The sequence below is a fragment of the Falco cherrug genome, chromosome 8, assembly GCF_023634085.1.
Source record: "Falco cherrug isolate bFalChe1 chromosome 8, bFalChe1.pri, whole genome shotgun sequence".
Taxonomy (NCBI): Eukaryota; Metazoa; Chordata; class Aves; order Falconiformes; family Falconidae; genus Falco; species Falco cherrug.
In genome coordinates, this window is record NC_073704.1 from 14862417 (window position 1) to 14887890 (window position 25474).

The 25474-nt window shown below is 49.1% G+C and overlaps 1 protein-coding gene across 6 annotated transcripts in view; it reads right to left on the reverse strand.

The window, feature by feature from the left end:
- Positions 1–25474, reverse strand: part of NRP2 (neuropilin 2) — a 90735-nt gene that overhangs the window by 54034 nt on the left and 11227 nt on the right. For all 6 annotated transcript variants that reach the window (XM_055718145.1, XM_055718143.1, XM_055718144.1 and 3 more), the window contains exons 2-6: positions 24531–24708; positions 7402–7583; positions 2810–3040; positions 2079–2234; positions 62–231 (exon numbers count right to left, since the gene is read on the reverse strand). In XM_055718145.1, coding sequence (XP_055574120.1) covers positions 62–231; positions 2079–2234; positions 2810–3040; positions 7402–7583; positions 24531–24708 — 917 coding nt within the window. The remainder of the gene's footprint in view (positions 1–61; positions 232–2078; positions 2235–2809; positions 3041–7401; positions 7584–24530; positions 24709–25474) is intronic.

A 25474-nucleotide genomic window follows, 5' to 3' on the forward strand; every position in this document is an offset into this window, starting at 1 on the left:
TTAACAGCGTGGCACTCCATTTGGTGGGGGAAGAGGTGAGTGGGCTGGAAAGCATGCATACCTGAAGGTACTCTTTGTTGCTGTCTACATTGGGAGTCCAGCCATTGTCATCACTGTTGAGTCGGCTCTGTTGAGGGGTCCATCGCCCATCTGAGTAGGTGGAGGAGGCACTGATCTGCATGTTGGAGATCCTGCCAGACTCCATCCCCAGCGGCACATTACACTGGAAGTCTGGAGTGGACACACACACACACAGATCAGCTTACAGTCTCCGTACTTCACTCCCAAGTGGAAGGCAGTGCTGAACTATCCTCCACAGCTAACCCTAAGCAAAGGTGCTGGCCTTTATGGTGCAAGATGACCATCTTGCAGGCTGTGTGTGCTCACAGAAGGCACTGAAAAATTAAAGATGGGGCAGCTTTATGTTTGCATGTCCCTCTGAAAACTAATACAGTCCAGATCTTTCTCCCTCTATCTCCTTCACTTTTGCAGTTTTGACACAATTCTGTCCTTTCCCTCTATCTCCACCAAGATGTCCCAAGTCCCCTTGCCACAAAGTTCCCCGTCTTCCTCAAGGCTGGAGGTGAAATCTAAGCACTGACAAGGCAAGGAGTATGGGCAGGCACAACGGGAGGGTGCTTACTGCTGTGCTGCCAGCTGGAATGTCAAGGCCTGGAACAGGCAGGTCTAAAGGTTTCATGTGCATGTAGAGTATGGATGCATGCGTGTACAGGGCTTTCTATATGTGCATGAGCTACATGTGAGATCAGCCCCATAGGAATTAATCAGCCGAGGATATGAAAGACTCTGATATGTTTTCATTTGGGTTTCCTCATTTCTAAGACTTTAAAAGTCACAATTAGCTCAATCTTATTGCACATCTCATGTATTTTATGGCAGCTGTCCTGTAAAAACAATAGCAAAGAAAACATTAATAGAAAATACTGCATGGGCCCAAGCATGCCATTGCTGTAAACCAATGGGGCTTCACCAAATTGCCTGTGTTTTTAATGTGGCCAGATCAACCCTGGGTGGAAATGATGGGCCAAGTTAAGATCTCAGTGGTATTATTAACGTTTCAATTTACACCAGCATAAATCAAAACAGGCCTGGCCCTTTAACAGTTTCTTGTGCTCGATTTCTCAAGCTTTGTGTGTCATTAACATTTTATTTCCCAATCTGTTTAAAGAACAGAATAGAAAGAAGATTAAAGAACAGATCAGCTGAGTGTGGAGATAGGTAATGGTGAAGAGCTTATGCTTGTCTGTAATTTTCACAGCCTCAGCAGTACATTCCTAACTCAATCACAGAGCAAGAGCCTGTAACCCAGCTGCCCTCGTGCTGCACCAACCCCTGCTCTACCCTGTTCTCCATCATAAGCGTTCAGTGTCGGATCAGGGACCCCATCTCTTTCTCTGGGACTGAGGGGTGTCCTGAAAGCTTATTTTGTTGTATCACAGGTTCACCGTGAACAGAGGTCAAGAACTGTAGCTCTGATACAAAAATACCATGGGAAAACAAACTGAATCTTTCTTCGCCCGCAAGTGTTATCACAAAGAATCAAAATGTTCTTAATTCTCAAAACACACAACTTACTTCCTCACTCTGTATCAATTTAATTCCCTTAATAAGGGATCTAAACCAAATTTTGGTTTGAAAATCCTAGAGCTTTAGGCATTTTTTAATTAGACAAATTAGACAACCGAGAAATCCCGATTTGTAGTTTGGGGCTGCTGCACACACTGGGCTGAAGTCTCCCCCTAAATCCTTTGGGCTGAGCACACACATGCTGGATTCTATCCCAAAAGGTATTGAGAAGACTTCATGAGCAAGTGAAAAGTCAAAGGTCAGAAAGTGTGATTCTTACTGAAATACCACTTCTATGAGAAACAGAGAACACACCTAGTGTAACTGCTGTCTGCATTGCTGCGGGGGGCGGGGGGGGGGGACACGGACGGGGGATGGGACGGGACAGCCCCTGGACACACTCCTGCCTGCCTCAATCTCGCATGTGCCAAGTGAAAGACTTGGGAAAAACAGGTGACATGACTGCCTCATACACACATGTTCCAACTTACTTTCTGGGACTTCCTGCTGGATCAAGTAGTACTGAGCAGAGAAACCATCTTTAGCCACTGCCAGGTCCGTGTGGAAGGTGAGCGAGAGGACGCCGGTGGTTGAGCGGATGTCCGATGGCATCTTAGTGCCACAGTACCTGCCTATCAAGGGGCCAACTGCAAAAGAAAGAGCAGCAAACTAACATCTGCTTTTTCACTGGCCTCCTGGGTCACCAGCAGGTTGGCATCACTCAGCAGGGATGCCTTAGCCAGGCTGTTAGGGATAAAAGCAAGGCTTTGAGGATGGACTATGTTTTACATCTGCTGGCCTGGTGCCATGCAGTACACACCGTACAAAAATATCCACTGCAGCGGGCGTTGCTCTGCAATTTCTGGGAAATGCTCCAAACTGCTCGGTTTCTCAGTGGTTGTACAGGGTAGGGAGGTCCTCCCAGCACTGCATGAACCCGCTGCCCTTCCCTGAGGGAGAACTGGTGGTATCTCGGAGTGTCCCATGGGGCTTTCCAGTTCAGTGGTTACAACAGATCAGTATTTTGGGGTTTAACACATGCAGCCTTCTACGAGCACACTGTGCCCACAGCTGGCCACGGAGCGCCGCAAAGGCAGGTTGCACGCTGCAGCCACATGTGAGGTTAGGCACATTTGGTGTTCAGATGCAGACTGCACAGTGTGGAGCTTTGTGAGACACCAGGAGAGGCGAGGACAGCGGGGTGCAGCACCCCATGACTTACCCTGAGGGATACCGTCCCAGATGTCCAGCCAGTCGTACTTGCAGTCTCCTTCCCCTGCCTGCAGCGGGTCATGCTCGAGGTCAAAGAGCAGGAAGTGGAGGAGGATTTCTGTCTTTGGCTTGGCTATGATGGTGAAGACACAGTCCAGGTTGTGTGGATACTTGTCAGGGAAGCCAGGAGACTCAATAGTGCCGTTGGTGGCAGTGAAGTTTCTGGAGCAGTCCTCAGAACCTGTAGTGGCAGGGAAAAACCCACAGCTTTAGCAGCAATGCAGCTTAACGCCAACAGCTTGATACTGTGGAAACCCCATTTTGAGCTTAGAGGAGTTGTGTATTCACTTCTGGAAATGTTCTGTAACCCAAGAGCTATGTGAATTCCTGCAAGGACTGAGAGGGTGATTTTTAAAGCTTTCCACAGGTGAAGAGGCACGGTCCGTAAGTTCACTGGGGTGGGCAGCATGGTTCTAAATCCATCAGACAGCTCTGTAAACATAACCTGTACACCACTGCTTATCCTCCTGCCAATTACGCCAGAAACAGGACTAGAAGAGCGATCCCATCTAAAGCCACCCAAAGCCACGGCTGCGATTCAGCAGGCCAGCACCCCGTCATGTCCCTCCCAGGCAGTGGTGATGGCCTTGGTGGGGAAGGGAGCTGGGCTGGGGTTCCCCGCCAGCCCTATCCACTGTAAGCTGGGCCCCCAAACAGTGACCTGCCAGGAGACCTGTGTCCACCACCCCAAAGCCTGCTGAGGGGCCGGCCAGCCAGCGTGCAGGGGGCTGCCGTACACCTGCGGCTGCCACCCGCCAGCCATGCTGGCAACGGGCCACAGCAGTTCCAGGTCTGATGGAGGAGCCCCTGTTCGGGGAGGGGGCTGCCTGGGAAGAGGCAGAGTAACAGGGATGTCATCTTTTTGGAAAAGCTGTCCCCAGGGGCTGGTCTCCTGTAACCTTTACCCCTCCAGAACAGACATGTGTGCCTCAGTTTCCTCTTGAGAAAATCAGGAAGCACAAATATTTACACAGTGAAAAGGCCCGGGGGAGGGTGCCAATGTCTCCACTGTTAGCTGGAAACCCTCTGGAAGTGTGTGGTTAGCCTGCGGCCCCCTAAGACCCATGCAAGGGACAAGGGTCAGCTCCAGCATACATCCCCACAACACGGCCACGCCACGGCAAGAATGGGGGTAACAGGGGCTGTGGCAGGGTGAGCTCTGCTGAGAGGAGGAACAGAGCCCTCTTTCTCACAGGGTGAGCTGTCTGCACCAGAAATGCGAGTTATTTCTATCCTTAAGGAAGACCTTTGCGTGGCGAGGAAGGCAGACAATATTGCCTCTTATTTATTGCTGACCTCAGCACTGGCCTCGGCTGCAGCCAGGCCAGTTCAGTGCCCTGTCTCACACAGCCAAGGTGCCTCGGGGTGTCCGGGGAAAGGAGAATTTGTGTCGTATTCATACCACGGTGACTTTGAAACTGCTGCGCTGAGGAGACAGGACAATAGGCAACAGAAATCTGCAGCCTGGAGCTATCAAGAGTCAAAAGGGGATGGTCGAGAGGCTGCCGGCCACTGCTGCAACCCGGCATCAGCGTTTGCAAAGGTTTCTGCTTCAGTTTTACTGGGACACCCTCCTTCTCCTCTACAAACCCTTCTGCTCCAGCTCTTCCAGGCAGCACGAGTCTTCCCGGGACTAATGGAAGACTTGTTATTCAATTCAGCATTAACCTACAGGAGTCAGGCCAGCAGCCCGCAGTAATAGCAGGATCCCAGCACTGCATTATGCAGCGCCTAGCTGGAGAGCTACTCAGGAGAGGCTCTTAATTGACTACCTAATGAAGCAGCCAGCTTTTCTGGTGTGAACCTGTGGGGTAAAATACAGAGGCAAAAAATAAGGCCAAACACAAATCACTCTATAACGCTGCAAACAGGGATAAGGGTGTACTTCGTTCCAAACAGCTTGAAAGACAAATAGATAAATAGGGAAAATAACACAGGCTCCGAGCTAGGGAGAAAATCAAAGACTAAACCCAGAGTCAGGAACTGTCCTCTGGAGACAGGAGAGCGACATAACTATGTCACCGCCTTAGACAACAACAGTTTCCTCATGTGGGGGCTCTTATCGCATTTGGCATCTTTGTCTACAGTTTGGCTGATAGCAGCAAACACAATGATCAGCTTTTTATAAGGAAGCTGCAGATAATCAACGGGAGTCATGCTGACTTCGGCAGCACGGACCAGCCTGAGAGGAGGCTTTGATGCCCAGCGATGGAGAGCTCAGGCGAGCCCTGCCAAACCGACTCACAAAGTGAGCAGCAGGGAGGCTGGACCAGCCAGGGCAGGCGGCTCTTTTGTCAGCCCACAGACCACTGACTGATACCCATCAGGGGATTCAAAGACTGGTATGCAGTTGTTTGTATGCAGATTGCTCCTCTCTCACACAGTGATAAGGGAAATTTAGCACAAGGTGTGGAAATAAATGCTCAGTTGAAAAGAGTTGTTTTTTTAGGTCACCTTTGAGAAAGAAAGAAGCTGCAGCCAAGCTGCCTTTACTGATGTGGACAATGACAATCCGATGATGACCTTTAAAACTGATGACACCTTGCTGGCTACCCTGATGGCTCAGACCAAAACTTCACCCGTGCCTGCCTGCCTGCAAACAAAAGGCAAGGTATGCTTGTGCTGCGGTGGCCCCGCAGCCAGCACTGCCCACCGCCCTCCCTGGGAGCCCCGCGGGGGACAGGGGCTGGGTAGACGGGGTGGGCTGGGGGTGCTGCCAGATCACAGGCTCATCCCCGCCCCTGTGCCAAAATCTCTCTGCCAGGCTGGGTTTTGTGGGCGGTGGCTGTTTCTGGCTAGGATGGCTGCCTGCAGGGCAGGGTGGTGGCGAAAGGAGCCTCAGCATCACTTCAGACCTAAGGACAGCTCTGCGGGGACCTACATCGAGGGAGACAAACTCAGCTCCAGCCTCTGTCTAACACCCACTCTCTCCCAGATCAGCCCTTGCTTTCTCTCCCTCCCTACCAGCAGCAACAAATTCTCCTTTTCCCATGAATTTGGTCCCTTGCTGGCTCCCCCCCAGGCAGAGACGGTTCCTGCCTGCCATCCCTTCCCACAGCCACACTCAGCCTGGCCTGGCCACCTCAGCCAGCTGGACTACTCCTCATTGCCCGGCGCCCCCAATCTGGGCATGGACGCGATGTGAGGACAGGCACAACCCAGCACATTCTGCAGGGCTCGGAGGGGAAGCTTACAGACAGCGAGAGGCAAGGGCAGCTGAGGTGGGGCAGCAGCCTTCCCACCCAAACACAGGCATTCTTTGCCATCCTCCGTGCTGGCAGCTGGCTTCAGCAAACCCCAATAGCTGGATGAACCACTAAACTCTTCCAGGGCTCATATGCATCCTAATCATTATCAAACAGCAGCAGTGAGCTGGCTGCACCACAACAGCTCAACGACCAGTTATACAGCCCAGGCAACCACCAGCAACAGCACTTTCCTCATCCACCTGAACCTCCAGCCACCTCCTTCCTCATGATTTCACAATGAATTTGAGAAGTCCCATTCCCATCCTCTTGCAGTAGAGTCTCCACGTTCACATCTACCTGTGATGGGGTTGTGGGCTGTCTGCGCACCTCTGCCTGCTGCACAGGTGGGCCGAGGCCCCCGGGCACTGGCTGCCTTCCCTTTGAAGAGGCTGGGTAAGTGACACTGTTGTGCTCCTTTCTGGTTCTGCACCAGGCACAGGCATTTTTCATGCTGGATGCAATGACGTGGAAGCTGCGTGTGTGTTTTCCTCCAACGCACCACTGAAGGAATGTGGGCACAGGGCAGGCACCCGCATCCCCATGCAAAACACACTCTTGTTCCCTCGGCACGCAGGCACACCTCTCCCACCCGCACACAGATAGCCGGTTTTATTTTCTCAAGCCTCCTTCTTCCCAGGCACACAATAGTGGCAAATATTTAGACAGAAACACTATTAAAAGGCCTTTGAGCAGCTTTTCCTTTCCTCAATAATAGTTTGGTATTAAACAGAATTATGAATAGTTCCTCTTATATCTGCCTGGAAAGGAGCTGCCTCAGCCCTTGACAGCACTGCTGACAGCAGTTCCTTGAAAACCACAGCTCCCCAGTTACAAACCCCTCTTCCACCGACAGAAAACACAGTGTTATTGATCAGCCCTGAATTGCAGCTCCACAGGAGGGGGAGCTCCATGCACTCCTAACAGAGGGACAATCTTCAGCCCTAACAAGCTCCACACATGCCAGGAAGATACATGCTTCTAGTCCTCAAATACAAGAAAGCATTGAAGGAGGAACCTTGCTTTTGATGCCACGCTGTGATCCAAAAATGCACTATGGTGCTCCACTAACATCTTTACCTTCTTGGAAATGTGATCCAACAGACTTGCTTAAATTAAAAAAAAACCAAAAACCACAAACCAACAAAAACAGCCCACACACAGGAAAAAAAGACAAGAGCCCTTTATCTCTGAGGAACATGTTAAAAATCATACTGAAAAGGTGGCCAAAGACATCTCCTTGTAAAGAACACCGTGGCGAACAGCCTGGGAGACAGGCAGTGACTCAGACACTCACCGGTCTTGTAGATCTCATAGCGCAGGGAGAAGCCAGCACCTTGCCGTGCGTAGTCCGAGGTGAACTTGATATAGAGAGAGGGGCCAGAAGAGGTGATGGTAGGAGGTGCTATGTTCCCACAGTGCTTGCCCAGCAGGTCTGCTGCTTCACTGTCCCCATCTCGGATCTCAATGTAGTCATACCTGTGGAGGCAGGTGAAATGGCAGTGAAACCATCTGTCAGGGAGATGCTTCAGGATGCCAGGAACAAACAAAACCTACTTTTTGTATCTGTGTATTTCACAGAACATCTTCCAGACAGGTACCTTAAACTGTCACACATACCATACCATGCAACCCCCAATACAATTTCTTCCCTTTTGTCTGTCTGGCTACATTTAAGTCCCTTCCTCTGTTACTCCTCACATCATTAATCGATTGCACCCACATCCACTTCAACTTCAGAGCCAACAAGCAAAATTTAGGACACAATTTACCTCCATTTCCACAAGACTTCTTTGGCATGGGAGAAGCTCAGACAAACTCTCCTGGGGCTGCTCTCCTTCCCTTACCTCTCTCCTTAAGTGTGATTGTGCCACTTAGCACAGCTCAGTTTATTCTGCTATTGAGGTGGGGGTTGGCCAAGTACACACCAAGCATTAAACAAATAGCCAGTGTTCAATCCCAGTGAGCAGGTAGCTGTTTTGTGCACTGTCTGACACCACACCGGTCCCTTTAACAAGTGCGGCCAGTACACTTACTTGGCACTTGGACAGCAATACTCATCATCTTCTAACAAAGATTTTCTGTGGATGAGAAGTGCTGCACATCCACTATTGCCTGATCCTTGTACACCCTATAACAGGCAATCTGCCTTTGTTAAACCCTGCCTGGAGATGTCCCACCTGCCCGCTGGCATGGCTCCTGGGCATCTGAACAGTCTGGGGGAGAAATGTGGAGGGCTGGAAGAATTGCATCCTGGTGCAGGACAAAAGGTTGTTGCAAAGTCTGGGTCAAAGGTGAAACTCCTACAGACTCCTTCATATTTTCTAGGCCATTACTAATGGCAAGGTAGTATCAGACTCTGTGTGCTGTGAAGAAACAAACAGCTTTTACGTGAACATCTTGTTCTTCAGCTACTTTCTAACACCCACGCTCTCCCTCTCCTCTTCTCCTCCTCTCTGGCCAGCACGCTGCTATTTACAGAAACTGCCCATCTCTCTTCCACTGTTTATTCGCTTTGTATCAACCTGTTTGAACAACATGCTACAGCTCTTCTCACGGGGCCAGGAAGGGAAAAAGCATTTCCAGGCTGCCAGAAATCTGCCTTTCTTCTTTGTCACAAGATCTCCTGTTTGGGAATGGAGAGTTGAAAGGAGAAGTAGCTTGCTGGATACAGAATGATCCTCATGTGACTCATTCCAGTTCTGCAAAGCACACATCAGCAGGCAACAACCTCAAAACAAACTTACAGGGACTCAGTGTGCTCCTCCACAAAGAAAGATGGCTCGGACAGCTTTGGTTTCACTCCTTTCTAGGACTAACTCGGGCTGGGAGCCAGAAGCAAAATGCCTGCAGATAAAATCCTGTCTACACTGGACCGAACAGCTAGCTGCAATCATCCAGCCTTTAACTTCATTACAAACTCAATTGGCTTGGCCAAGGTGAAATCCAAGTGGTCTTAAGAAGAGGCACTCACGAAGGAAGAGCATTTGTCTCAGCTGGTGGGTGGATGCACAGAGATGTAAATGAAGATCCAATCCATTCCCTCTGCTCTCTCCTCATCTCTGTGTAGCTCCCTATCACCTCATGACCCCTTATTACCCTGACACTGTCCAGCAGCACCCTGCATGACCCCACTAATGTCCATCATGTGTGGCTTGATCCCACCATCTCCCCAGGGAGGAGGAACGAACAGAGGGCAGTGTTAGTGCTTCTTTTAAGTAGAATTTTTTCCTCCTTGTTTGTCTATTTGTTTAAAGTAGTGCTGAGCAAACATTAGGGACATTTTGTTCTCTAAATAACTACTTGCTGTCAGTGTACTTGCAGCCCTTCCACATCCGAAGTACACATCTGTGCCCCAGGACTACTGGCTACTAGTGAAATCGTGACTATGTGGCAAAAAATTAATTTGGCGAAAGCGTGAATGTTGACAAAACACAGTTAACGAAGCGGATTGTAAAAGCTGCTGTTTGCATGGCACAGGCAGAGGTTAGTTGCATCCCAGGGAACCACATCTGTTTGTGTCCTCATGGGGTTAAAACTTGCCAACACAGGCTTCAACTACTTGACTATAATGATCAGTTCCTGCTGTAGCCAACACACCAAACATCCTAGCACTGTCCGCACAGCTCCTCAAACCACCCAGTGCTGTAGGAGCCCTGGCAATTTCAGAAACAAATTCTGGACCAAGAAATAGTTGCTTATTGAATGGGTGAATAACTTCCAATAATACATACAATTTGGGAATATTGCAATCTGCTCATGGGCAATCTGCAAATGGAAAATTAAAAGAATGAATCTAGTAAGTAAATCATCAGGAAATATTTGCCTCTCTGAATTAAATCCTGTTTGACTTCATCCAAACATCTAACTGAGCTTTCTCCTACTAGAGCTAATCCTTAATAAATCAAATGTTACAAATAACTAGAAAAAAGAAACCCTAGGAGAAAGTCAGGGACTCATTTTTGCCAAATGTAAAATTAATATAAATGCATAAGAGTTTTCCTCTTTAGCTAAAAAAAAAAAAAAACTTGGCCCAAGCCCTCTGCTCCTCAGGAGGCAAAACTCTCTTTCTTCAGGTCATAGAAACAGAGTGTGAACTGGGAGAATATTACACTGGGGAGATAACTCCTGCCCAGATAAGCAGGAGCATCTACGTCCTCTCCAAGGTAGCAATTAGGCTTTAGACTTTCAAAATGAAACACCAAAGCTGCCCGGTCCAAACCGTGAAACTTTCAAACTTAGCAACAACACTGGCTAATCCCCACCACAGCCTCTTTTGGCATCATGTGCCGCAGTCATGTGCATGCCTTGGCCCGCAATCAAACAAGCTGATAAACTCCATTCTCCTCACGTTGGGTCACTGGCCATGTTAAAATCCAGTTTGGCCAGACCTTTGCTTCTGTTAAGCCGAAGCATGGTTTCCAGACTTTTTCTTCCCGTGTGAAAAACCAGAAGAAAAACTGGAAGAAACCCCACCTCTGGGGATGCTTTCTACTCTAACCATTTCATTTCCAGATAATTACAGACTCGGGCACAGCCGGGTGGGATGCTTTTATGCAGCAACAGCATCTAAACTGTCTTGACCAGTGCCCAGCAATTTGCATTTCACTCATGTAACCAAATCCATTGTTTCAGTCAATGTGGAGAGGGCTGACCTCTCCGGCACTACCTCCACTGGGCAAGCTGCCATCTCCAAGCACAGTTCATGGCCACTTCTCCCCATCTAGGCATTGCTCCAATAAGCCAACCATAAATATGTGAGGGCAGGGTGCAGCACCCCATAACCCACGAGTACAGTCAATGGATTAACCAACTCTTCTTGCCAGGAAGGTGACTGTAGTTGGCTGCTCCTCCAGTGGCAAAATATTTTCAGCTGCTGCTCGAGTGGGAAGGCCAGCCAGTTGGTTTGAAACTGCCTCAAACAGGTTTCCCCTAAGGAGTTTTAAGGCAGGGAGGCAAAGCTGAAGTGCTTTTAACTGCCCAGACAATGGGGGGTTTGAGAAAGGAGGGAAATGCATTGCTTAGATGCTCTTCTTAGAGCTGTTTAACAAAATTAAATGGAAAACATACAATGCTTACAAATATTGCTGCGTTTTTATTAAAGATTTTTAGTAGAAAGTGCTTTGCTGATGTTAAGAGAGCTTTTATAAACTAATTATAAAGCACTTCTAATGCCTGTATTACTCATGCTTGCTTTTCCACTCCAGTCAACCCTCTCTGCTTCCCAGTCTTCCCTTTCTCTTTATTTTCTCACAGTCACTTTGCTGCTGGCTCTCGAAACAAGTCTGTGAGGCATAATAAAGGCAAACAAGCCCTAAATGCAGTGATTATGAGAAGACTTCCAACTTTTCAGTCCTTTTCTGTTGTGAAATAGCTAATGTGCTCCCTGGCCATTGAGCTATGCTCCACTGTCCCCTGAGGCCAGCACAGACCTCCCAGGTGCCCACCCAGGCACTGGTGAGATCCAGAAACCCTACGACCCACCTGGGGAGCAGCTCCAGAAAGCCTGCACCATTCCTCTGGGTGCTCCTTTCCTGAGGCACACTGCTGGGCACAAAGCAGGGTTTGGGGACTCACACTGTTCCACACATAACCAACAAACCTATTGCCCCTCAGCCCCAGGTCCTAAGAGATGCTGAGTCCCTCCCCACCGAAACACACTTCAAGGACATTAGAAAGACATTAGCTTAGGATGGAGAAACACGAAAAAATAAATTATTTATATGTTCACAGCCATAACATGCGTCCTCTCAATACATAAGCTTGTGTGAGCCTTGCTTCAAAGCCCGAGGAGGGCTGCCTGCCTCCCTACACCAAGCTCTGACCTAGCTGGCAGCTTTCTCCATCTCCTCCTAGGGCTACTATTTGAAGTAGGTGAGGGCTGGCACAGAGCTAAGCCTGGTTTCCAGAGCTTGCCAGAGCTGAAGAGAGTTGCTAGGCTCTAACCTGAACTTCCCAGATGTTTAAGTGGGAGATACCATGTATAGGCATTTCCATGGGGCAAACAGCAACGATGGGATCCTCACGAGACCCTGCGAGGTAGGAAGGCAGGGGGGACCACTGGCTGGCCCAAGGTCACACAGGAAGCTTGCAGCACAGCCAAGAAGAGAAGCCAGCCTTCATTAGACAGATTATATCATATGGGAGGAGTCTGGCCCAGAAGGACAGAGAGACAAACAGGTACTGACTGCGTGCCAACAGCCCTGAATTTGGAAATGCCCAGCGCTGGCTTAAGCCTTCGAGACCGCTGGTCTGCTCGAACCATGTGTCATGGTGTCTTGAATGTAGGTGCTGAGAACAGGAAGAGAAACTGCAATTCTAGTGAAATTCAGCAGGTGTTAATACTCTGCAGGTAGCTGAGGGAAGGTATGGGGAACCTGCTTAGTTAGCCACAACGGCAGCTAGTAAATGCAGTTGTTCCCTTTGAAAAGGTGGCAGGTGGTTTGTTTCTCAGGAACTGTTATAAAAACCATAGTTTTTTAAAATATCCTCCAAGAAAAGGCTGTTTCTTAGAAATTAAATAGCAGCTGCAGTAGAGATGGTTAAAAAATAGTGAACCAGCAGCACTGTGCTTTTTTGCAATCAAGGGGTGGCTAGAGTTAATGTCCATTACATGCTAGCTGGCTTAGTCGATTTTTCTGTGTCACCACCCATCTTCATGCTCTTTCATACGCCACCTCCAAACCAAATTCTTATTTCATGGGTGGTTACACTGTGAAAGACAAGAAAACTTTTCTGTCGTGTTTATACAATCTTGAGCAACGGCAGGACGTACCCTTCAAAGGTTAAATAGCTGCAGAAGCCACTGGGGCCTTTTAAATGATTTTTTTTATAGCCATGATAGCAGAGGCAAACACCACTGCTGTCTGATGAAGCAAAAGCAATGAAGTTTAGCTGCCAGCACTTAATCAGAGTAATTAATTATAAATACAGCAGATGAATTGGATTCTCCTTTGACTTGAACTGGTTTTACACATGTGTAACTCATCATTTTAAGGGTAATCACTCCTAATTTATCCTGGGGTGAGAAGAGAATCAGTCCTCATAGACACAGATCCTGATACAGATTTGTGCACAGACCTAAAAAACTTGCATCATATTTAGCTTTAGCCAGCTACATGTCCTCTGCTCTCAGTGGAAGCAGACTCCTCACACTCAGCTTGGGATGGGATTAATCATTCTTCTGCCCTGACGATGGAGATAGTTTAAATCACTCTCGCTGATTGGACCTGCACTTTGCGTGGCTGAACATCGAAGAGATGAATCTCTGTCTGCAGCTTGTGGGGCTGGTTTTGCCCATGCTGAGGCAAAAGATGCTCACAGAAACAGGCAGAGCTTGTCCTTGTCTTGCCCTGATGGAAATAACTAGCCCTGGCAACAGCAGAGAGAAATAGGCTACCATTGCTCTGAATCTGAAGGGATTTGACTGGATTTCAGTGACTAAAATGACCAAAATCCAATGGCAGCAGGAGGAGACCCAGAGTGGGGGAGGGGGGGGGCTAACAACACATAATTGCTTAGGATTTCTCGGAAGTTTGTCTTGAATTTGTTGCATCCAATTACATCTTTTGTAATCACAGTATTGTGGGGTTTTGTAATCATTCCACTGTGCTTTGGATTATTTTCTTTTCTCCCCAAAAATCTCACCAGAATTTCTGAGAAATGAGAAAAATGCAGTCATCCAGTCCAGAAAAAAAAAAAAAAAAAAAAAAAAAAGGAAAAAAAGACAGACAGAGAAGGAGAGAAAATAACCCTAACAGATTGGAAAACTTCTTCAAAAATGCCTTGAAGACAAAAAACAGAAACTACAAATAGCCTCTATTTATACTCCTTGGGTTGTTTTCACCCCCGTACAAGCACTGCCGATGGGAAGTCTTTCAGCAGTTACTGCTAACTTATGCTGGGGGGGGCAGGGGGGGCAGGGAAGGAAGAAAGGTAGCCAAAGTACATCTTGCAAAAGGATGAAGAAAACATAGATGCAAACTGCTCCTGTGGCACGTTCTGATTCAGGAGGGAATTTCAGCTCCTAGCAGGCTGCATGCTGCTGTCATCCCCCCTCCCTGAGACCAGAGAGCAAAGGCTCCCCCGTGCTTTGCCCTTCATCCTTAGGTTGCCTTCTCCAAGCTGTGTTGCCAGATCACTGCAGAACCGTGCGTTGGAGTAGAGAAGCGCTCTCATCTGGGGCATGTCTGGAAAACCGTTCATTATGTAAGAAAACAAGATGTGCTAATGTGCACTTTAGGGGTTTTCTGCAGGCTGTTGTTCAGGAGTTACACATGGCTGTTTAATTTTATTTCTATGAATTCCTCACCCTTCTATCTTTAGCTACAGGGGTCTTGCGTTGCAAGATGTTTCGGGTATTCTTTGGGGGGAAAAAAGTCATGGTGAAACCAGGAAGAAAGTATATAAAGCATGTTAAGAATAAACCCCCTTTCCACAGCATTCTGCCTCCTGTTTCTGCTCTAAGGCAACTGAAGCAACTCACAACACTTTCATACTCCAAACCGCAGGACACTTGAGAAACTGCATTTGCACTTTCCTCCTATCTATCTATCTGTGGAAAAAATTAGACTTTGGTTTCTGTGTCATTTTACTGTCACCACTCACAGGCACTTGACCACTAATAAAAAGGAAAAAAAGTATATAATAAAAGGTAACAACCACAAAAGGAAACTTTCCTGTTGAAAAGCAGCAGAGCAGGCAGAAGGCAAGGGGGTACTTTGCTTGCTTTGCAGTAAGGGGAACAGGTGAACAGGCTCCCATCTCCTGATGGGATCCAGTGCCCTACAGCCCAGCCAACAGATAGAGACCAGTCTGCACCAGGTTAGTGCTAGTGGCTGAAGGTCTGGGGACTGGCTGGTAGGTGCTCATAAGGATTAGGGGACGTGCTCACACGTTCTGCTGACATGTTCTGCTGTGCCAGCCCTGTTCCCAGAAGAAAACTCCCTCCACAGAGACATAGAGAGTGATGTCCCACTGCACCTCGCTGGCACAGTATCAGTCATGGCCTTAGACACAACATGCCGTGAAATGCAAAAGAGCTGGTAATAACTGGGATCAGATGGGAGCTTTGCAGCTCGGCATTCCACATATCATTCATTTGCACTGGCTTTTTTCAGCACAACAGTGAAACAAACACCTCATTAAGCACCTATTGTATAAAGGAGGTTGCAAGAACAGAGCCCTGAGCAGCCCACCCTGATGTTCCTGGCTGTCTGCGTCCCTCATTAATGATAGATGGTGACCCCAGAACCAGCCCACCACAGGACAGCTTTCTGACCCCCACAGTCTCAGCACAGCCTGTTACAACCCAGCTCCTGCCTTAGCTGAAGCACAAGTAAGCAAAGCTCTGCCACCAAAGCTGGCCTGCAGCCTCTGCTATTTGGACGCTTCCACAACAATCCAACTGTGCCAGCTTGTAGTAAGAATGATTTCTGGGGCAAACAGCACACCAAACCTGCCTGATCCTCCTTCTACGTTGTGTAGGTAGCACAGCATCTCCTGCTCCCTTGTCTCCCCAAAATATGGGCACTTGCAGCTCAACACCCTTCTGAGCCTCACCTCACTGAGGGTTTGAGCACAATAAATGCCTGGATGAGGGCAAGTGCTGTGCCATGCACACACCATGCCTTTCTGCATGTTCACAGCAGCGGTGGCCTCCCACTTTGGGTCTTGGAGGCAGCAAAATATCTATCTGGGGGCGCGGGAGGAATTAGCCGCTTGTAAGGGCTGGTTGGTACCCCTGAGGTGAGCTCTGCCCTGCCTGGGACAGCAGGTTGGAAAGGCAGGCATGCCGAGGCAGAGAGTGAGACAGAGATGAGGGAGTGGGCTGCTGCATGAAGCTGGTTGTTACTTTTGCTCCTTAATGCACTCTGGAAACAGGGGGATGGGAGCGTCCCTGTTTCTCCCACAAACAAGGGCCCTGCCACTGCTTTGTTCAGGAAAATTTTCTTTGAAGCAACCCTTTGTGTCACACTCTCTCTCAGCCACGGCAGTGCGCCTGCTTTGTCCTGCCAGCTCAGCCATGGAGTGTTTACAAGCCTCCCTCACCCTTCCAGGCTGTGGTTCAGCTCCATTGACACTGAAGGCAACAGACTCCTCTCTCGGCGTGTGATGAATCAATTACTTCCTCTGACACTCTATTACTATAGCCCTTACATCTCCAGATTGCAGATGAAAAGAGAGGCTGAGAAGGGGGACAGGGAAGGGGAGAGGTCTCCTGAGGTCTCCTTCAATTGAGTTGTTGGACATCTGAAGAAATCCCCATCTGCCATATTTAAAGACACAGAGAGATGTTTTGCTCCTGAACGGCAGAAAAATCAAGAAGATTTTCACAAAAGAAAACCTAAGAAATCAAATGGGTCAAAAAACTTCAGCAACATGCAGTGAACATAGATCAATGGTGAGTCAGTCCCCTCTGCTGATGGAGATCCCAGACCTTGTTCCTGCCCGTGATTATCAGCCGAACATCGGTGTTACTGAAGGCACAACGTGTGAGAGCCAGGCGTTACACCTTCCCTTTTCACTGCAAAATAACAATGTAAATGAAACCTCACACCAACACTGCAGAAGAGGAAGGAAGCTGAGCACATGCCTCAAACTCTCGTGCTGCTGGCAGCTGGGAGTGTGTGTCCTGCTCCTTCAGCATCCGTCAACAACCCCAGTTCTGAGGGTTCCCTGGAGGTTTCTAATAGACTGAGCACTCCCCACGCAAACACCCTGCATGAGGCATGGCCTCAGCAGGGACGGGACTGAGCGCAGGGGCTCTCTCACCGCCAGCAAGCGAGGACTGCCTGTCTCAGCAAAGTGAGACCCCACCTCAAAACACGGGGGCACGCCATTCCCCACACCCACCGCAGTGGCTTCTATACCTCTGCAAGATGCGACATTTGGGGCAGCCATAACGTACACAAAGAACAGCTGTTTCTGTGCCATTTGCAACAGGACTAGGTCTTTGGCATAGGATTTCTGCTGTCAGACCTCACTACTCCAGGCTCTGCTTCTGGCACTAAACACTAATACCTCCATGTCTGACCCCGCGCTACTGTAAAACCACCACCACAGTACTGGACTGTGATTGCTCAGCGACACTGTATGTAGTCCTTGGGATTCGGGGGGGGGGAAAAAACAACAAACCCCCCCCAGGTTATCCATTCTTTCTAATGATCTACTGATCTACTCACTGAGGCAGCATAAGGAAGGCTTTCTATGGTGTGTTTGAACTGATATATCAAAGACAGTTGCTCAAAACATCCTAGCTGTGATTAGTGGACCATGACTGCTATTAACTTATAAGGAATTCCAGGATCACCAGACTGTGGTTTGCAACATATTATTACATTGCCATTCAATGGTGGTGTGCAGCCTCTTGACTTAAAGAAAATGGAGAACTAGTCTCAGACTAAAAACTAACCTCACCCAATTCTTTCAAATAAGCTCTGCACTGAGCTCTGGCCAAAAGCAACCAGAAATTTCTTCTGTTTTCAGTCTGCTCTTTGCAGTCTTTTTCTTTTTTTTTTTTTTTTTTTTTTTCATTCATATTTAATTGCAGAATTCACACCTGGCCAGAAAAGGCTAGGAATGAACCAGTCATCGTCTGCAGTGCTCTGACCTGCTCCTGTGTGATGCTGCTACGCGGCAGCCTTTTGAGGGGCGTGTGGAATGCACTGTTGCTATCTAGACTGGATTTTATGCCTGCAGATGCCCAGGTTTTCTCTTCTTTGTAAGGTGGGGAATGTAAAGTGATTTGCCAAAGCAGGAACAGTAAATCAATAGCAGAGAAGGGGAAAAACCCAAATCTCACAACACTCAGACCTGATATTGCTGGTGAGTCTGCCACTCCCCTGTTACAGCCTGACAATAGGGATGATATCCATTAAAAAGGCTGTGTGTAGCTAAGGCAAACAGTTGCTCATTAAAAACCTAAACCAGTTCCTACAGAAATCAAGGTGAAGCCTCTTACTGCCTTTACCAGGCTTTGGGCCTGTCCCTTAACAAAAAAAAAAAAAAAAACCCAAAAAAAGAAGCTAATTTTTTTTTATATCATTCTGGAACCCTCCTTACATTCACTGAACCTTCTAACTCCTGCATCCAGACAGCAAACCTGTGACAGAGAAGAGCACTGCTAACCCCGCTGTGTGATGAAAAAACCCGCAACCAACACTCATACCCCCACAGAGATTTGAGACCCACCTGTCTGGGATGAGCCTCTGTCAATGGGGTTGCCCCCAGTGAGCTGCAGCACTGTTGCAAAGACAGCCAAGGGCCTTGGGCTCTTTGCTGAAAGCACAAGCACCTCAGCGCCGTGGTTATCATCAGACCGTTTCAGTGGGATTGCTCTACTACTGTCCTATGGCATCCATGCTAAGTGGGGTCAGCAAAGATGCAAGGGGCTTAAAGCTGGAGCGTGGCTTACGCTGCACGCTCAGTAAAGGCACATGTTCCTGACACTCTTAGCTGGATCCTGAGCCCAGTTAGTGAGGAGCCACCACAGCCAGCCCTGTGCCTGCTCCCTCCCCAGAAGCTGTGGGGGACTCACGGGTCCTGCTCCCTCCCTCGCTGGCCAGAGAGGCTGAGTAATAAGACAGTACACCACCACCTCCTCCTCCTCACAATCAGGAAGGAGTGGGAAGAGGTCTCTATCTCTAACGCTATTGTTCCCAGTGTCACCAGCTGGCCCTCAATTAGTCATCATGCCAACAGGAAACAAGGTGCAAAGCCAGATCTGACTCCTATGTGCCGGATGTCAGTGAGCTGGCGGGACACAGGAGACTGTCCTTGAGGCCATCACCTTCTGCAGAGCCTGGGCTTGGTCTGTCCCTCCAGGGAGAGGCTCTGGGGCACAGGGAAGCACAGCTGTGGAGCAAGGGGTGCTCTCACAGCTCTGCGGGTGGGCAGCAGGCAAGAGAGATGTGAACAACCTTGAGCTGTTAACCTATGCGCTGGTCTAACGCCATCACAGCTAACCCATTCACTGACATTTCATTTCAGAAAATGACCTGGGCTTGACAGGAATTATGAACCATACAGCGGATGCTGGACAGAGTTAGAAAACGGTAGAAGCTCATTTGAAGAGAAGTTGAGCTGCAGTGTCATGTTACCCAGACTGAATTATTTCCTGTAAGTTAGAAATGTTGCTTCTGGCTACCCAGGTCACAAATGTATGAGCAAGCAAATGCCTTCCTCAACATCTCATCTCTGACTTCCCCTCTTTGCAAAGTTAAAGCTCAACTCCCCCAGTGCTGCAGGAGATGCAGTCACTTCCCCTTGCATCCCAGCAAAGAACCCTCCCCAAGCTCTGGCGTTCCATAGTGCTCCAAACATATTTCTCTTTTCTAAGCATGTTCTCAATCTCAAGATGAACTGCATTGTTTCTAAAATGTTTACTAATAAGCTAATTATACATACTTTTCAAAGCATTTACTAATTAGCTGTCCATAATTGCTGCCTTGTCTACTCTTAACCTTCACTGATGGAAGGATGGTTTCTTGCAATATTATGCTCGTGTTTGAAGGAGATGGCCAAGAGAGCCAGGCTGAACGCTGCAGCCACCAGCTGCCTGCCTGTCCGTGGGCACTGGGGCTGGCTGCAGCTCCCCCCTGCCGCCTGAGCAAGGGACTCGGGCCAGCATCTGTGCTGCTCTCTAGGAAGGATGCAGAGCTGTTGCATTCCAGTGCCAGGCTTCCTGGAAGCACAGGAGATGGCCACGCTGCCATAAGAGGCCTTGACTGAGCCCACGGGCCTCACCCTTTGTACTGTGGCCTGGGAACACCAGCATGTTACTGCCAGTGTCCCCTGGCAGGTGGTGCTCTGTGAGACGGGCACTAGGAGTGTGGTGTCTTCCTGTGCCAAAACTTGGCCCCTCTGCCCTTCAGGCTGGGAGCAGGGGCATCTCCTGCCCTGCCCACCCAGTACCCAGCACAAACCGGGATGCTGAACATTCAGCTCTTTTGGAACCGCTGTGACACTTAGGAGGTCACAGTGACAACTACATACGTCTTCTCATTATGGTGGCTCCTGTTCCTGCTTTTGGAAGCCCTCAGGGCTTGACATGGGGAGACAAAGTCAGGAGGAAGAGCCCGACTGTGCACCTCTGGGCTGTCTCCAATTGGCCCGTTTTTGGAGCCCTGGGCCCCTGTCTCCAGAAACCTTTGCCAGCATTTGGCATGTGCCACCAGAGGGGGCTGCAAGCCACAGCAGCAGTCCCCCAAATCCTCCCCAGACAGGGATCCTACCGATCACATGCAACCCAGTTGCAGCATGGGCTACAGCAAAACCCGCTGGCATCTTCTGACTATCAGTCAGGGTGGGTTTTTATTAAAAAAAATACCATTCCTCTGGCACAGATGTTATGATTCAGCTGAAAGGTCTTCTGCTTGCAGCGGGAGCACGAGCTCATCCGCCGTAGTCTGGAGGGAGTGTGCCTCTGCGGTGTCTGTACAGCCATGTCCCGGCACTCAGTGGCAGCTCTGCCCAGCCTAATCCTCTGGCAGAGTCAGCCGAGTGCAGCCAGGGATGGTAGAGCCAGTAGTAAAATCTCAGGAGGGAACTTTTAATAGCCCAAAGAGAAGCCCAGCAGTGGGAGGGAGGCACGAATGGAAAAGGTGGTTATAAATGCAGTGATTCACTCAGAGCTGAGGTTTCTGACATGTATTTTCCAAACAAGCAGTGCAGATAGAACAGTGAAGCGGCAATTAGGAAGGCGCAGGCAGCTCAGCTACACAACTGCACGAGCTGGGGGACAGCCACCCCTGTTGCACACCTATTGCAAATGGTTCAGGTCTCTCCCGAGATCACAAATAAACCCCAGCATGCACAAGGCTGCCCAGCTACCACCATGCCACGTGGGGAGTGGAAATATTTTGCCGCCACAGCAGCAGCAGCGTGCTCTTCTCCACTGGATGCCACTTCCCTGTTCAGAGAGCAGATACTGACGGCACGGGGCTGCAGTGCCTGAGCAACAGCTGCGCTTGCAGCACAGAGAAGAAACGGCGAGCAGACAGGCCATTACGAATATTTCCAAATAGTTTGGCAGGTCTTTTATCAGAGCATCAAGCTTCCCTTTTGGCTTTGCCATTACTGTTGTGGCCCCATGGCTGCAGGACAGCATGAACAACAGCCCAGGTCCCATACTCCCTGTCACAGTGTGCCCACCCTCCTGCAACAGGGATCCCTGCTGTGCTGGCACACAAGAGCCACAACAGCAGGAGGCCAATTTTCTTAACCTGAAGTGCCTTCCCAAAGTAAGGCACTTCCTCAGAGCAAGGATAGAGTATGAGAGCGAAAGAAAGAGCAAAAAATGTTCTGGGGCTTCAATTACACCAAATTACGTCTTTCATGATAGTGAGGTGGTGGCAGTGCAGTTACTTCTTAATGCAGCTGAACACAGCCAAAAAAAAAAAAAAAAAAAAAAAAAAAAAGGAAAGCCTAGATGTGCCTCCAGAAAAACAATAGCAACAAGCAGCACTGAGCAGCTGCCCCTGGCTGCCACCTCCAGGGCGTCCATCCCCAGCTGATGCTCCCTGGCTCCAGGCAGGGAGGGCTGGCTGCCCAAGCTGCTCTCCCCAGCCAGCGCCAGCAGCACCAGGTACACAGCCCCGTTCTGGCCAGCTGCTCACCGAGGGGAAGTCACTGACCCTTCCGCAGAGGTCCCCAGGGTGCCAGGCACTGTACCGAACACAGGAGGAAACGCCTCCTGTCCCAAAGGGAAATCTAAAGCAGATACAAGGAAGGCCAGAAAGGGCATAGTAAAACTAAAAAGACTTTTTCAGACACTTTTCTAGGCCTTGGAATGGGTTTTAGGAATGTAAATGTTATGCTTTATGAGGGAGAAACTTTAGCCTAATAAGGTAAAATGAAATGTTGAAGGAAGAAGCAGCACAGGAAGGGGTTATGGTGTTTACCTCTGGCAGCTGGAAGCACACAGGGCCCCGCTCCTGCTCTGAGGGCTGCCAGGTAGCAATACCAGAGCAGGGGGAACCTTGTCTGCCCAGAGACAGAATGCCATAATGGGGTTCATCAGCGTGTCACCTTTGTGTGAATGTGCTCTGTATTAATGATCCGATGTCAAAAGAAAGGCTCTGCCCTGAGATTGTTTCTTTGATGCTGAACTCCTGTAAAGGTTCCCACCTGCAGCTGCAACGAGGCCTTTACTTCTTAAAAGCCCCTCTGACACTCAGATGAGATATATTACCAGATGGTCATCTATTAGTACTGCTTAATGCCCAAGCATTACACAGTGTTAATACTTGTCTCCTGGTAGGTCACTTAAAAACAAAAATCTCTTCCTCCTATCAATTTCTTTCAGGCCATGTTTATCACGCACTGTTTTCATTTGGTTTGTCATGCTTCCTGTCCAGCACTAGCACTGTCCACAAAGTTCTTTCAAGCCCACTCCTTTGCAGTGCTGCATCTGGGGAGCAGGCACCCAAAGTCAGTTTGGCTGGGGGCTGGCAGAAGCCCAAGTGGATGAACCCTGTTTCACCTGCGCACAGGTTTGCAGCTGAGGGAAAGGAGGCGCAGGCAAACTTCACTTTCAGGAGAGGTTTGGTGTTAATACCTCGTTTCTAGAGAGCCACGTCGCTGCAGGAGCTGACCTGAAGGGGAGACCCTGACAAACGCTCCACCATTAATGTCCCATATTGGGGACCAAAACCATCCAACTCAACTCTTTTTGCTTTAACTAAAGACTCCCTCATGCACATACATGCAAAACAGGGAAGGGTGAGACCACATAGCAGCCACTCAGATATGACACGGTAAAGTAGAAAGCAGCAAAGGGACAACATCTCCGGCATTCAGGCAGCCCCTCCAGCACGCACCACCTGCGGCTTGGGACCAGATCCTGCTCTCTCACAGGCGGCAAAACACAATAAAAGTTGTCGAGGGTGCTTAGAGCTAAAACTGACAGTTTCCTACATGTGCAGGAGATGCGAGGTGCCTGTGGGGGTTTCTGGCTCTCTGACCAACCTGGCTTTGCTTGCCTGAGACCTTGGAAAGGCAGAAGCTGGAGTCCTTCCTACCCAGCTCAACCCCTGCCCTGCAGACAATATTACCCTGCCCAATACATATTGCATACTCTGCAGACTGTGAATATAGGCCTATAAAGCTTTTATTACTGTGAATTTGGGGCAACTACATTAGCTATGAGAAGGCTATACAGTTCAGCCTGTGCAAGCAATAATAAAATCTGATAGCAACCATCATTCTCATGTGCACTGCAGAGGCCTTGTTGTGCTCACCTATGCTCACATTAAGCCTTTTGCTGCCTTCTCCCCTCTCCAAACACAGGCCTCATGCTGCAAAGTGCTAAATGCCTTGCACACACCATGACTTCAGGAGAAGTTCATGGTGCTCGAAGCCTTATTAGCCCAGGCTTTATCTGTAGGGGGTGATGAGATCCCCAGTGACATCAATCAGCACACCTTCATTAAGAGTTAGAGGAGCTATGCTGATTTATGGTGGCTGAGGATCCAGCTCTACATTTCATAACCTTCAGTACATCATCAAACCCATGCAGAATTCTTTGTTCTCCACAGGACTGAATCTACAGTCCCATAAATGCTTCCGCTGTCCCTCTGTCCTTTTTGCAAACAGAGTTCCCCTCTCCATATATAACCCCTTTTTAATCAACAGGACCAGCATGTCTGGCAAGACTGCTGTGTCAGACCTGTTTTAGGAGACTCCAAGCTCCTTCACAGCTCAGGCATCCCTGTAGCTGGCTGTGGATTCCAGATTAAACACACAGGTTTATACGTCTGCTGAGACCATGTTATTAACTCAGCCTTTTATGGTGCCCTTTGATGCCATTAATTACTCTTTACTAGTTGTTAATTGTTTTTCCCTGACATCTAGTTTCCGAGTCCCTTCTTAGAAGGCCAAAAAAAAGCAAACAACCTCCAACCCCCCAGTTTACCAAACACAGCAGAATAAGCATTGTGGAAAGTCAGATCTAGCCCAAACAGCTCAGATCCCCAAGCCCCCAGCCTCACATAGTCCAAGCCTGGGTCTCCAGCCCAAGGGCTCTCTGTGCCATACCTCTGCTTAGTTAAACACGAGGAAATTGCTCTGCTCTCTCAGCATGGTTTAAAAGCGAGTCCACTTCAACACTGAGAAAAACAAGCTGCCTTTTAACCAAAGTCAAACTCAGGTTGAAAGCCAGTTAGCTCTTGCTTTTAGGTGATATCAGGCTGAGTTAAGAACCACCAGTTCAGTGCAGAGTAGACTCATCCTATGGGTCCAAAGCAGCATCTTAAAACCCCCCAGCTGGTAGGCACACTTCCCCCTGAAAGGCAATGAGATACAGCACTATGGGGGCTCAAGGATGATGCTTGTTTTCACACGCAAGGAAGCATGAGGCTCATACTGCTAGGCAAAAGCAGGGAGAAGAGGTGACTATGTACTAGAGAGGAAGGGGAAGGCTCTTACTTGCAGTCGTGCTTTTCAATTTCAAAGTGAGGGTTGAAGTTGAGGATAATCTTCTGGTTGGATTCAGGGGCGTAGATGACCCACTCGCAGTTCTGGTGGGAAGGGTAGTCATTGGGGTACCCCGGGGAGGTGATGTACCCGGCATCCTTGGAGTTCAGGCGGCCCCCGCACGGCTGAGCTGCAGAGACACAGAGGGGAACAAGGCATTGAAACAGGTTCTGGGCATCGGTTGTGCACAGCAGGTCCCTCCAGGCCACTGCTAGGGGTGGTCTGATAAAGGTCATTTTCTAGGCCACTGACATCCATTTGGTACTCTAACATTTCATATTAATCTCTGGGCAAGGGCAATTATCCTACACAACAAACTACTCCTTTTCCCCTCCACCTCCTGCCACACTTACACACCACATTTCACACAGACCAGGAAAGATAAATAAATGCTCTCGCTGAGGCAATTACAGAGCCATAAAGTAAAAGACAGACTGATATCAGATCATCTGGAGCTGCCTCATTTTGTCCATTCTTTTGCCTTCTTTGCAAGCTGCTCTGTGGCAGTGTCCCACAGCTGCCTCGGGAGAAACCAGCATTTGGATCCTGCAAACTTGATACAGCTGCAGGAGTGCAGAAAGCTTTGCCGTTCCCAAGGAAGGAAACTGAGGCACAGTGGGGCTGATGGCGAGCTGAGGCCCACCCATGTGGCCAGCGGCAGAGCTGAGGACAGTGTCCAGCCCTCCCGGCCCCAGCCTGCAGCCCCACGACAGCCCTTCTCCGCTTGCTGTGCTCTCCCTCCCCAAGCCCGTCTGCCCTCACAACCCCATCTTGGCAGACTGGCCTCCCAAAACCTTTCAACCTAACCCAGCCATTGGAATTGCAGACACAGCAGTGGCGGTTTTGTGGGGCTAGCCCACAAATGGCTGGCAATGGCTGCGTGGTGAGCAGAGGAA